The 14,797-nt window shown below is 37.9% G+C and overlaps 1 protein-coding gene across 6 annotated transcripts in view; it reads left to right on the top strand.

Annotated features, from left to right (window-relative positions):
* Nucleotides 1–14,797, top strand: part of tsnaxip1 (translin-associated factor X interacting protein 1) — a 73,761-nt gene that overhangs the window by 45,624 nt on the left and 13,340 nt on the right. For all 6 annotated transcript variants that reach the window (XM_069901473.1, XM_069901471.1, XM_069901476.1 and 3 more), the window contains exons 9-12: nt 6,751–6,883; nt 11,769–11,824; nt 13,700–13,828; nt 14,446–14,604. In XM_069901473.1, coding sequence (XP_069757574.1) covers nt 6,751–6,883; nt 11,769–11,824; nt 13,700–13,828; nt 14,446–14,604 — 477 coding nt within the window. The remainder of the gene's footprint in view (nt 1–6,750; nt 6,884–11,768; nt 11,825–13,699; nt 13,829–14,445; nt 14,605–14,797) is intronic.

The raw sequence follows: 14,797 nt of genomic DNA, 5'->3' as shown, positions 1-14,797 counted from the left end.
AACAATTTTCTATTCTTTTAATCCCTTTTTTTTCCCATTTTCTAAAGGCAAGGTTGTCTATTGTAAAAGGGAGTAGCTTATTTTGCGTCAATATTAGTTTTGGTATTTGGTAATTTATTTTATTTCTTTCTACATGTATCTTCTTCCATATATTGAGGAGATGGTGTAATACTGGAGAAGTTCTATGTTGTACCAATTTTTCGTCCCATTTATATAATATGTGTTCAGGTATCTTTTCCCCTATTTTATCTAATTCTAGTCTCGTCCAGTCTGGTTTTTCCCTTGTTTGATAAAAATCTGATAGGTACCTTAATTGTGCGGCTCTATAATAATTTTTGAAGTTTGGCAATTGTAAGCCTCCTTGTTTATACCATTCTGTTAATTTGTCTAGTGCTATCCTCGGTTTCCCCCCTCTCCATAAAAATCTCCTTATTATTTTCTTTAACTCTTTGAAGAATTTTTCTGTCAGTTGTATTGGCAATGCCTGAAATAAGTATAGTATCCTTGGAAAAATGTTCATTTTAATACAGTTTATCCTTCCTATCAGTGTTAGTGGTAGCTCTTTCCAATGCTCTAAATCATCCTGTAGTTTTTTCATTAGTGGATTGTAATTGAGTTTATATAATTGGCCTAGATTTTTGTTTATTTGCACACCTAGGTATCTTATTGCCTGCGTTTGCCATCTGAATGGGGATTCCTCCTTAAATTTTGAGAAATCCGCGTTATTCATAGGCATTGCTTCACTTTTATTTACGTTTATCTTGTATCCTGACACTTCTCCATATTCCTTCAATTTCTTATATAGTTCTTTTATTGATAGTTCTGGTTCTGTTAAGTACACTATCACATCATCCGCAAACAGACTGATTTTATATTCCCTGTCTTTTATTTTTATTCCTTTTATATTATTATCTCTTCTTATCGATTCTGCTAGTGGTTCTATAGCTAGCGCAAACAATAATGGTGATAGTGGGCATCCCTGCCGCGTTGACCTGCTTAAGTTAAATTGCTTTGATACATGTCCATTTACTGTCACTTTCGCTAACGGTCCCTTATATAATGCTTTAATCCAATTAATATACTTCTCCGGTAAACTGAATTTTTGCAATACTTTGAACAAGTAATTCCATTCTACTCTGTCGAAGGCCTTCTCTGCGTCTAAAGCAACTGCTACTGCCGGTGCTTTATTTCCTTCTACTGCATGAATTAAGTTAATAAATTTACAAATATTGTCTGTTGTGCGTCTTTTTTTGATAAATCCAGTTTGGTCTAAATTTACCATTTTCGGTACCTGTTCTGCTAATCTGTTCGCTAATAGTTTAGCTATTATCTTATAATCTGTGTTTAGCAAAGATATTGGTCTATATGACGCTGGTGAGAGTGGATCTTTCCCTTGTTTTAGTATCACTGTAATTATTGCTGTTTTACATGAATCTGGTAAGTTTTGTGTCTCATCAATCTGGTTGATTACATCCAGGAGGGGCGGTATTATTAGGTCTTTAAATGTTTTGTAGAATTCTATTGGGAGTCCATCCTCTCCTGGTGTCTTATTATTTGGTAAATTTTTTATTATCTCTTGTATTTCTACTGTTCCAAATGGTTCTGTTAATTTATTTTGTTCCTCTATTTGTAGTTTTGGTAGTTCAATTTTAGTCAAAAATTCATCTATTTTCCCTTCTTTCCCTTCGTTTTCGGTTCGGTATAATTGTTCATAGAATTCTCTGAAGTTTTCCTTAATTTCTTTTGGATTATATGTAATTTGTTTGTCTTTTTTCCTTGTTGCCAATACCGTTTTCTTAGTTTGCTCTGTCTTAAGCTGCCATGCTAGGATTTTGTGTGTTTTTTCCCCTAGTTCATAATATTTCTGTTTTGTCTTCATTATATTCTTCTCCACCTTATATGTTTGTAATGTTTCATATTTTATTTTTTTATCCGCCAATTCTCTTCTTTTGGTTGTATCTTCCTTTATTGCTAATTTTTTTTCTATGTTTATTATTTCCCTTTCCAACTGCTCTGTTTCCTGATTATAGTCCTTCTTCATCTTGGTTGCATAACTTATTATTTGCCCTCTAATGAATGCTTTCATTGCGTCCCATAGTATAAACTTATCTTCCACTGATTCCGTATTTACTTCAAAGTACATTTTTAATTGTTTTTCAATAAATTCTCTAAAATCCTGTCTTTTAAGTAGCATGGGGTTTAATCTCCATCTATACATTCTTGGAGGGATGTCTTCTAGCTCTATTGCCAATAACAGGGGTGAGTGGTCCGATAATAGTCTAGCTTTATATTCCGTTTTCCTAACTCTCCCTTGTATGTGGGCTGATAACAGGAATAGGTCTATCCTTGAGTATGTTTTATGTCTAGTCGAGTAGTATGAGTATTCCTTTTCTTTTGGGTTTTGTTTCCTCCATATGTCCACAAGTTTCATTTCTTGCATTGATTTAATTATAAATTTGGTTACTTTGTTCTTCCTGTTAATTTTTTTCCCCGTTTTATCCATATTTGGATCCAAATTCAGATTGAAATCCCCTCCTATTAGTATGTTCCCTTGCGTATTAGCTACCTTCCAAAAGATATCTTGCATAAACTTTTGATCTTCTTCGTTAGGTGAATATATATTAAGTAGATTCCAAAGCTCTGAATATATCTGACATTTTATCATAACATATCTCCCTGCTGGATCTATTATTTCCTCTTCTATTTTAAATGGCACATTTTTGCTAATTAATATAGCCACTCCTCTTGCTTTTGAATTATACGATGCTGCTGTTACATGTCCTACCCAATCTCTCTTTAATTTCTTGTGCTCCAATTCAGTTAAATGTGTTTCTTGGACAAATGCTATATCTATTTTTTCCTTTTTCAGTAAATTTAGTAGTTTCTTCCTTTTAATTTGGTTATGTATTCCATTAATATTTAGAGTCATATAGTTCAGCGTAGCCATTTTATATTTTGTTTATCTTCTCTTTCCGTTTTTCCATCATTACCTTTCCTCCTTTTCCATTTCTGTTTTCTTATTTTCAACTCTTTACCAGACAACATTCCTACAACATCCAACATTTTCCTTATTCTCCTATTTCTATCTTCTTTATCCCCAATCTCCCCTTCCCCTCCTGAGTTGCCCTTTATCCCTTGTCGGACAACCACATCTCCCCTCTCCATTTGGATTTGCGAATCCACTCGCAAGCGTCAACTGATTTTGCAGTGACCGCTCTTTTCCCCCCACCCAGCCCCCCCCAGAAAAGATTTCGTTTTTTATATGTCACAAAGGTCACTCTTTTAGTTCCCTCCTTATTCTCTCTATTCCATTACCTTCCCTTATTAATTCTTGTCTATACTTTCTATGTTTTCCTCTAATTACAGATACTTTCACATATGCCCGTTGTCTCTATTCACTCTTATACCTCTTTACCCGCATACATATCAATCGTGGTCATTTTTACCCTCCTTACCCGTCTTCATCCCTCAGTCTATTTTTGTCTTTACCCACATACATATCAATCGTGATAATTTTTGCTCTCATTACCCGTCTTCATCCCTCAGTCTATTTTTGTAATTGTTCTGCAAATTTTCGTGCTTCTTCTGGATCCGAGAATAGTCTGTTTTGTTGTCCTGGAATAAATATTTTCAATACCGCAGGATGCTTCAGTGTAAATTTATATCCTTTCTTCCATAAAATCGCTTTTGCTGCATTGAACTCTTTTCTCTTCTTTAGGAGTTCAAAGCTTATATCTGGATAAATGAAGATTTTTTGCCCTTTATACTCCAGTGGTTTGTTGCCCTCTCTTACTTTTTCCATTGTCTTCTCCAGCACCTTTTCTCTTGTAGTATATCTTAGGAATTTTACTACAATAGATCTTGGTTTTTGTTGTGGTTGTGGTTTAGGGGCCAATGCTCTATGTGCCCTTTCTATTTCCATTTCTTGCTGTAGTTCTGGACATCCTAGGGCCTTAGGGATCCATTCTTTTATAAACTCCCTCATATTCTTGCCTTCTACATCTTCCTTAAGGCCCACTATCTTTATGTTATTTCTTCTGTTATAATTTTCCATTATATCTATTTTTTGGGCTAGTAATTCTTGTGTCTCTTTAGTTTTTTTATTAGATTCCTCCAATTTCTTTTTTAAGTCTTCTACCTCCATTTCTGCTGCTATTGCCCGTTCTTCCATCTTGTCCATTTTTTTCCCCATTTCTGTTAAGGTCATATCCATTTTATTTATTTTCTTTTCTGTGTTGTTTATTCTTCTTCTTAAATCATTGAATTCCTGTGTTTGCCATTCTTTAAATGACTCCATGTATCCTCTAACAAGAGCAAGTACCTCCTTTACCTTGCCTATCTTTTCTTCTTCTATTTCCCTGTACTCTTCCTCTTCCTCTTCTTCTTCCTCTAGGTTGACCATCTGTTGTTTCTTTGCTGCCCTTTCCTCCTCTTCTTTCTTGTTTCCATTGTCTTCTGTGGTGTCTTCTTGCTGCAGGTGTTCTGCAGCTGTCGTTGCCGGCTGTGGAGATCGACTCCCCAGCTGGTCCCCCCTCCCGTCGGTGTGTTTTTTTGTATGCGCATCGCGCATGCGCGAGGAGTCGCGCATGCGCGGTTGCGCACTTTTACTCGGCTCTGTGAGCCATTGTTGTAGTTCTCTTTCTACCGACCTGAGGTAGTGGGGTCTTCTCTCCGCAGCGGGCCTCTTCGGACAGGTAAGGCCTTCACCTTTTTCCTCCGTTGTCTTCTCTTCCTCTCTTCTTTCCGTTGATTTTGATTTTTCTCCTTTTGTCTCCATCTTCTTTCCACCTTTATATTCACTTTTCTTTAACTTGTATTTCTGTGCCTTTGTATTTTCTCTCGTTTTTCCCGACTTTTCTGGAGAGGGCTGGAGTTCACCGTCCGGCCACTACTCCATCACGTGACTCCTCCCGTCGTTCTTCGTTCTTGTTACATCTCTTCATCTCTCTTTCAGTCCTGCAGGTGTTCTGCAAATTCTCGTGCTTACTCTGGATCCGAGTACAGTCTGTTTTGCTCCCCCGGGTTAACTATTTTAAGCACAACTGGATATCTTAACATAACTTTATAGCCTTTTTTCCATAGGATCGATTTTGCTGTGTTAAATTCCTTCCTCTTCTTTTGGAGTTCAAAACTTATGTCTAGGTAAAAAAATATTTTTTGACCCTTGTATTCCAATGGTTTATTGTCTTCTCTAATTTTATTCCTTGCCCTCTCCAATATATTTTCTCTTGTCTTGTATCTCATAAATTCTACTAAAACGGATCTTGGTTTTTGTTGTGGCTGTGGTTTCGGGACTATTGTTCTCTGTGCCCTTTCTATTTCCATTCCTTCCTGTATTTCTGGCATTTCCAGGACCTTTGGGATCCATTCTTTTATAAATACTTTCATATTTTTGCCTTCTTCATCTTCCTTTAGGCCCACTATCTTTATATTGTTTTGCCTGCTATAGTTTTCCATTATATCCATCTTCTGAGCTAACAACTCCTGTGACTCTTTAACTTTTTTGTCACTGTCTTCCAATTCATTTCATTCATTTCCATTTCTACCGCCATTTCTCATTCTTCTACGTTTTCTAATTTTTTCCCTATTTCTGTCATAAATTCTATTCTACTCACTTTTTCTTCTGTACTTTTCATTTTACTAAATTCTAATGTCAACCATTCTTTTAATGCTTTCATTTGTTCTTGATTTTTTTTTCATCTATATTCTGTCCATCTATTTTACTTTCTATTCCTCTTTGCAGAGCTTGATCTTCTTCTTCTGTGTCTGCACCTGTGTTTGTGTCTTCTACTTCTCTTCCTTGTATCTGTGTCTCTTCTGACTTTCTTGTTGAGCTGCTTGCCTCAGTTTGTTGGATGTTTTTTTGCATAGGTTCTTGTTGTTGGTCCTCTTCTTCTGGCTAGTTATCTGTTGGGCTTCCTGTTGCTGTTTTTCTTTCTTATCACTCCCTTTCCTGTTGCTTTCCTCTTTTACCAGCTGAGAGCCTTGCTGTCGGGCATCTCTCAGCTGGTCACTCTGTGTAAGTTCACTCCACAGCTGGGGCCCCCTCCTGTTGGTGTTTTCCTTTCCTTGGTGTGCGCATTGTGCATGTGCAATTCCCGCAGTCGGGAGGTCACGCCCCTGAGGGGTCACCACTAACCTCAGGGAGCGGGCTCCTCTCTCCACGTCGGCTCCCTGTCTCTTCATGCAGGTAAGGCCTTCTCCTTTCTCTTCCAGCATCTTTCCTTCTTTTTTTCCCGTTGTTTTTGCTTTTTCCTTCTTGGATGCCATTTTCTTTCTTTTCTCCACATCTTTATCTTTTATTTGGTGTGTTTTGTGTTTCTTGAACTTTGCATTTTCTTCACTTTATTTCTTCTTTTCTGGAGCGGGCTGGTATTCTCCTACGTGATTCCTCCCTCTATTTCACAGTCATTGAAGACATTGTTATAGCTCTCTGGTCTGGGGGTCTGACTTTGCAGATCTTCATTTCAGTGTAAACAAAATAAACTGCAATTTGCCAAAACATCATTGGGGGGTGGGGGTGGAATCAAGAGCACAGTCTCAACTGTATAATCATATTCTTCAATCTATGAATTAAGTTTGATGAATACCTTGTAACAATTACTTTTGGCAGCAAGCATTCAGACGTTTAGAATACCTTTGCAAGGAATATATCCTGTGGTTCTTCAATTTTTTCCCCCCTGCTATGTATGAGAATTGTTAGTTACCATCTTACTAGCACTGTACTTGATTGTATATTTATTCTTTCAGTATGAAAATCTACAGAGGCATTTCACTCAGATGAAACTGGAATACAATACCCTGCTGGAAGTAAACAAGCATACCACTCTTCAACGAGACCAATTGAATGCAGAAGTTGAACTACTGAAAACTAAAATGGCAGGTAAATAACATTGACTCGATACAAAATCTAGTTCTCGTAGCTCAAAACATTGTGAAGAATTATAGAGAATAATTTTTCTATAAAAGGATAATAAGCAAGAAGGAATAACCTAAAGATAGTTGTAGAAGCGATTAGATTCTGTCGTTGAAGTTTATTTGTAGCCAAGATCGCAGGGTGGATATGGGATAATTTGATTTATTTTCATTTTCATTCCTAATATTAAGGGAAGTAATTAGAAAAAAAACCTGATGGGACAGTAGGGCCAAGGTACAGCAGTTTTAGTTTTGATTTTTTTGGAGGTTAAATTGTAGTTGTTACCAATGTAATCATTTTTTTAAAACGGTGTGGATAATGTCAATTACCAGACAAACATTTCTATGGTGAGATCACTGGGAAATTGATGTGCAGATGTAAAATTATGATATGTATTCCATTTTAGGGTGAAATGGAGCAAATCCTTCAACAATTTATTAGACTAATAATTCAGAATTCATGTGGACTTTTTCCTTGACACATGCTGTTGGTCTATTTGCATACATTTTAGCAAAATGTTGATTGATAAACTCGTACATTAATGCAGAGTCTCGACCTCCTGGAGTTTCATCTGGACAACTTTAAGGTGTTGCACTTTAGGAGGACAAATGTAAGGAGAAAGTATACAGTTAATGGCAGGAGTCTTCAAAGTAGTGATGAGGGATCTGGGGGGTCCAGGACCATAGCTCCTTGAAAGTGACCAGGCAGGTAGACAGGGTCATAAAGAAGGTGTATGGTCTGCTTGCCTTCACTGATTGGGCATTGAGAAGACAAATAAAGAAGTCATTTAAAATTTGGTTAGGTCACACTTGAGTATTGTGTGGAACTCTGGTCACCCCATTACAGAAAAGATATGGCATCTTTGGGGAAAGCACAGGACTCTCTTCACAGAATGCAGCCTGCTTTAGAGGGAATGAGCTATGGGCAGAGGTTGTTTTCTCCGGAGCATCAGATGCTGAGGGATACTTGATAGAAGTTGACAAAGCAAGGTAGACAGTCAGAACTTTCATGCCAGTGTAAATGTCAAATATAGGGCATAGCGGTTAGTGTAACACTTACAGCGCCAGCAATTGAGACTGGGATTCAAAGCCTGCATTGTCTGTAAGGTGCTTGCATGTTCTCACCGTGTCTGCATGGGTTTTTCCTGGGAGCCCAGGTTTTCTTCCACCGTTCAAAAACTTACTGGGGGTTGTAAGTGAATTGAGTGGCATGCCTCTTGGGCCCATAGGGCCTGTTACCATACTGTATGTTTAAATTAAATAAGAGGACATGCTTAAAGAATGGGGGGTGGGGGGGGAGGGGTGGAGAATGTAAAGGAGATGTGCCAGAGTGGCAAGTGCCTGAGACAGATGAGCAGGGGTAATGGTTGAAGCACATTCAATAGTAATGTTAAAGAGGTTTCTTGATTGACAAATGATTATGCAGGAAATAGAGGGATTGTATTACATATAAGTAGCAGCATTTTAGTTTAATTTTGATGTGTACCAAGAAGGACCTCTGACACTTTATATAGGCCAGGTGACTAGAGCAGAGGCCATAATTGATCTAGTACTGGGTAATGAAGCTGGTCAGGTGACAGATATTTTGATGGGGGAGCATCTTAGTGAAAGTGACCACAACTTCCTGACCTTTAGTGTAGCTATGGACAAGGATAGGAGTTGACCAAATTATGATATGTTTAATCAGGAAAGTGCTAATTATGATGGGATGAGGCAGGAACTAGGGAGAGTAAATTGGGAGGAAATGCACAAAAGCAAAGTGGAAAATGCTTAGGGACCATTTGCACATGGTTCTAGATAGGTTTGTCTCACTGACATAGGGAAAAGATGTGAGGAAAAGGTAACTGGTTGTCAAAACAGATGAGGCAGCTAATTAAGAGGAAGAATGAGGCGTACCGATGGCTTAGAAAGGAAAAGAGAGGAAGGGCTCATGCGAATTATATGGTAGCCAGGAAGGAACTTAAGAAAGGAATTTGCAGAGGTAGCAGGAGGCATTAAAAGGCCTTGACAAGTAGAATTAGGGAAAACCAAAAGGTGTTCTATGTATACGTGATAAAAAGAAGGATGACAAAAGTAAAGGTAGAGCCTATTGAGGAAAAAGGAGGCAACGTGTGCCTGGAGATGGAAGAGGTTGGGGAGGTCCTTAATGAATATTTTACTTCAGTGTTCACCGGAGAAATGGACCTTGATCAATGTGGTAACCGAGTGGGATTAAAGTGCTGGAAAACAGCATGCATATCCTCATGTAGGGAAAATTGTGGTTATAATGGGGGCTAAATGCTAAAGGAAAGCATAACAATGTGAGAATGAACAAATAATATTTGACATTTTTGTTCCATTCTTTAATCCTACTAATATAAAATGAACTTCTTTTACTCTGGATATATTTGTTCCTAAGTTTTAGACCTCTCTGTATCTAAGTCCAGAGATCAATTACACAAAGGCTGAAAGTGAAGGTTTTTATTTGCAAGAGATGGATAGCATCCCTGCGTTGGTCACTCACACTGACCCGGATTTGAACTGGGGGCAGGCTTGTGGCATGATAGCCTTTATGGGGAAGAAAGGGGAGGGGTCGTGAGCTGGCCAGTGAGATGAGGGTCAACCAGGAAAGGTCATGTCATTTACTTTTCTTTTTCAATCTTTTTATTATTATTATAATTTATAAACACATACAGTTCAAAGAGATATAAAAAAATACATAGTAAGTAATGAATTAATACAGAGATATTAAACAATAATATTACAGAATAAAAATATATCATAAAAAAAAATTTTTTGATCAGTTTAGGGTGTGAACTATCTCTAAAAAAAAGGATATAATTAATAACAATATATGAAAAAAGAGAAAAAAAAAACCCCAAAAAAGAAGAAAAAACAAATCTGAATTTAAAAAAAACTTTAAAAAAACTTAAAAAAAAACCTACAGATATAGCTAAACCACGCCGATCACTCCGATCTCATCTTACAGCCCAATTATCATACATAATCATAGAAAGAAAACAGAGCCAGATCAACTCACCACAAATGAAAATATTGAATAAATGGTCGCCAGGTTAACTCAAACTTAGAAGGGGATTCATAGACAGAGTTTCTAATTTTCTCTAAATTTAAACATAGTATAGTTTGGGTAAACCATTGGAAAACAGTGGGAGGATTTACCTCTTTCCAATTTAATAGTATAGATCTTCTAGCCATTAGTGTAAGAAAAGCAATCATACGATCCGCAGGAAGAGATAAATAAGTCAAATCTATCATAGGTAATCCAAAAATTGCAGTAATGGGATGTGGTTGTAAATCAATATTCAAAACAGTAGATATAATGGAAAAAATTTCCTTCCAATAATTCTGTAAAGAGGGACAGGACCAAAACATATGTGTAAGGGAAGCTATTTCCAAAATGTCATTTACATGTGACAAATATGTACAATAGTGCTTTCACCACAGTAGCCATTTTGTGTACTCTGGCGTATAGGTACATGATCAAATTACTGTGTTGTTATTATTCATGAATACATTCATATTTTTTCAACTATTAGATACCTTCTCATGAAGGCAAGGGATGGAAACATTCTTGGAAGGTGGCAGAATAATATCTTACTATACCTTATTTTTACTGGCAGACAGAAAGTTAACAGAATAATTGAACATTGTTTTTATTCATGTTGAGGGCCTGGGTTTTGCCAACAAGACCAACAATTATTGCCCTCTCTAATCCCCTTGATAAGGCAGAGGTGAACCATCTTCTTGAATACCAGGATTTAGACCAAATGACCAATGAATTTTATTTGAAGAAATTTCCATGTCGGGGCAGCACAAGTTGAAGAGAAACATACAGATTGTTTCCACACATCTGCTGCCTTGGTCTTTCTTGCTGGTAGAGTTGCAGGTTTGGAAGGGGGTTTTGGCATAGCCTGGGCAGTTCATCTTGTAGATAGTACACATACAGCTTGGGGACTGAATGGACTGATTGATGAGGTGCAATCAAGTGACTGCTTTGTCCTGGAAGGTTTTAAGCTTTTACAAAACTGTTGGTGCTGCATTCATGCAGGCAAATATTCCAGTGCTTCTAACTTGTCTTGTAGATAGTGGAACAAGTTGAGGGGTGTCAAATGGTATGTCACTTATTGCTGGATACCAAGTCTCTGACAGTAATTATTGCGGTCAGTCCAGTTGATTTCTGGTCAATAGTGACTATCAGGGTATTAATCATGGGGGACTTGGCAATAATAATGTGATTGAATGTCAAGACGAGGTGGTCAGATTTCCTTATTAAAGATGGTGATTTCATGGCACTTTTATAGCATAAATATTACTCTCCGCTCATTCTCATGAATGTCATTTCAGTCATGTGACTGCTGCACTGATGATATACAGGGTTTGCATTTTAGTGCAGGCCATGTTGTTATTATTTTTACTTTTTTAAAAATAATTTTCTTGTCAATTTTAAGAGTTTGGACTAATTAAAAACCTTCAATGTAATGATAATCTATCAGAAGTGCAAATAAAGGCGAACATCAATCTCAGTGTTGTATAATTTTTTTTAAAATGTAGATGTACAGCACGGCCCAATTACTCCCAAATGACCTACAATCCCCAGGACATTTTGGAGAAATTTGAATTGGCTTGATCCCAATGAATTTATTTGCAGAAATATTAATTTTTGTCATCTCTGTAAAATTGTAACTGGCTTCTGATATCTCTAATTGAACCACATATTCAAACCCACACCCAATACTGAGAGTCAATGAAGCCAAAAGTAAATCAAATTGTTGTCCAGGATGCCTCCTCAAAAGGAGTTTTGTTTTATTAATTGAGGCGACTCTAATGGTTTGTTTTGCTTATTATTTGAACAGGTGACCAGATGGCTGATCATCCAGATGAAGCCAAAGAGATATACTTTGAAGGACTGGTAGGAGTTTATTTCTCGTTCATATATTTTTGTGTTGTAAAAATGTTTGGCACACCCACCTATCAGTGTTCCAAGGCCAGTTACTGGCAGTTCCGAGGCCAGTTACTGGCAGTTCCGAGGCCAGTTACTGGCAGTTCCGAGGCCAGTTACTGGCAGTTCCGAGGCCAGTTACTGGCAGTTCCGAGGCCAGTTACTGGCAGTTCCGAGGCCAGTTACTGGCAGTTCCGAGGCCAGTTACTGGCAGTTCCGAGGCCAGTTACTGGCAGTTCCGAGGCCAGTTACTGGCAGTTCCGAGGCCAGTTACTGGCAGTTCCGAGGCCAGTTACTGGCAGTTCCGAGGCCAGTTACTGGCAGTTCCGAGGCCAGTTACTGGCAGTTTTAACTGAGTAATCTAGTTCACAGTTTTGACTTCTGGCAAAGCGTTGCTCCAGTTTGACTGCATTCTATCATGAGATTAGTTCAGTGGTTTTCCACCCGTTTTTCCATTCACAGATCACCTGAAGTCTTTGTTTATTTGCCACAGATAACCTATAATTAAAGCAGCAAGCTCAAGCCCCTACCCAGACCACTGACACAACTTGTTTCGGTGGGAGAACCTTTTTTGAGAATTATTGCATTTTTTTATTGTATGATTCTGTTTGTATTCCAATGTAATCAATTCTTCATTGGTCTGTCATAAATATTGGCTTAACAAATCAGACTGCTTTACCATCCATGTTCATTTCTTAAGAATGAAATTATAAATTTTAATTTATGATGAGACCAGCACTGTCCAAGCACAGCACAGGAGTTCACAGCTGCCCTCTCGAATCTAGTCAGTTCAGAAGGATCAAAAAAGATGCTGAGAACACATTTCTAAAATATGGATTACAACAAATAATTAATGCATGCACTTCTACATGTCCCTCCAAAGCATGTAGCCAATTAACTACATACTTTCTTCAGTGTTGAATAACAGAGTTTTCAAGCAGTTTGCATACTGTAATTGCATAATTAGATGCCTGTACGTCGGAGAGACTAGATGCAGACTGGGAGATTGCTTTGTTGGGCACCTCGGCTCTGTCTGCCGCAACAGTGTAGATCTCCCAGTGGCCATCTATTTCAATTTCCAATCCTATTCCCTTGCTGACATGTCTATCCCTGGTCTCAATGCATTGCCAGACTGAGACCACCCACGCATCGGAGAAACAGCACCTCACCTTCTAACTGGGCACCCTGCATCAAGATGGCATTAATATTGACTTCTCTAGCTTTCATTAACCCCCCTTTCACTTCTTCCCTTCCGTCTCCTTTCACAAAAAAATGATAAATTCTTACCTTGTTTCTTATTATATCCATTTAACACCTTTTGTTGGTCTGGATTCCTCCCCATGAGACGTCTGAAATTTCCTGCTTCAAGTGCGTTCTGCTTATTCCTTGAAGGGTCCAAGCCCAAAATATCAGCATTATATCTGTCTCCTTTTGACACTGAAAAGATCGGCTGAGTTCCTCCAGCATTTTGGTGTGCTCTTACAACAATCACAGTGTTGGACACTATCAGTCGCCTCAATAATTACAAGGACAAAGACTAAGGGGAATGATAGGCTTTATTGCACAGAAGACTTGAGCTGGCCTGGATCCAAACTAGAGAAGTGCAGGGAAGGGAAAGGTGGCCTGACCTTTATGGCCTGGGTCCCAGGGGAGAAGTCCAGGTTAGAGTGTCATCAGGGGGCAGGCCAGCCCAAACCATACCATTACACACAGCATCTGCATTTTCATGTTTCAGTTTTACACCTTGTTCAGTGATATTTGACAGACTAGCTCATGCAATTTCAGTTCATTTTCCTGTAACCATGAAATGAAGGTTCAAAGTATGATGATTGGATTTCTGCACAGGGTACGGGAGATGATGTTATTCTGTTTTTGCGCCACAATGGTCTCATCAAGAACATGAATTTGAACAAGGAGAATATAGCTATGGTGCTGAAGGAGATCTGGAAGGAAAAGATTGCAGATGATTTTCAGGTATGCAAGTGCGCTCCTCTGTACCATATCAGTGACATTCTCAGAATTGATACTCTGCCATATTAGTAAAAGTATGTTACATGTGCCTTCAACTGTAAGAACTGTAAGTAACAGGAAGAAATGTTAGAAAATTTTAAGGTGCATTGCTACTTCTGGCCACAATGTACTTGGGCACTGTATTTTAATCCCAACTCCGAGAAATGCAGCTGTTGACACTGAATTACCTCAAATGGAACAGGATGAGAGAAAAAAATATTTATAGCAAAGATCTGATGATCAGTTGTTATTCAGGATAAACATGTAGGTGGGAGGTTAGTGGAAATAGAACCATGTGATATCTCCCAAGTGCCATTGTTCAATGACGAGACATAATTGGCTGAAATATTAAAGAATCTTTGCATTGTGGGCGGATATCTAGGAATAAAACTGGACTTGATTGTTTTGTTTGTGAAACATCCAACTGATATTTATAAACCTGTAATCATATAATGAAAGAAAAATCACAAAGCAGCATTAAATTTTCATTTTCTCATGAAAAATGTCTTTGATACTTAGAGAAAACAGTTTTCTATAAAGTCATGTATGTTTGAAAATTGTAATTTTCTTCCAAAATGTAGAGTGGGACAAGATCCAATCTTCCTGAGTTTTTCCAGAATTTTCTCCAGAAGAAGTATGGTGACTCTGCCACACTCTGGGCTTACAACATTTACTATGGCTGCAGGAATTATCAGACTGATGAGTTTATCAACCTGTTTTTCCGCATTATCAATGGAATTGTGAGTCCCTACATTTTTCTTTTATAAAAATTTTCAAGGTTCTAAGGTAGATAAGTGAACTTCCTCAGACACTGCCATCAGTACATTTGTGATACAACAAAAGCAGAATGCAAGTTTGATTTCCCAGACTCTTTGCATCCTCAGCAATTTATTGAGATTATTACAGCCACAGGGAAAAATGAAACCAAATATT

The sequence above is a fragment of the Narcine bancroftii genome, chromosome 10, assembly GCF_036971445.1.
Source record: "Narcine bancroftii isolate sNarBan1 chromosome 10, sNarBan1.hap1, whole genome shotgun sequence".
Lineage (NCBI taxonomy): Eukaryota > Metazoa > Chordata > Chondrichthyes > Torpediniformes > Narcinidae > Narcine > Narcine bancroftii.
Note: the sequence above shows the minus strand (reverse complement) of the source record. Positions and strands in the feature narration are given on the sequence as shown.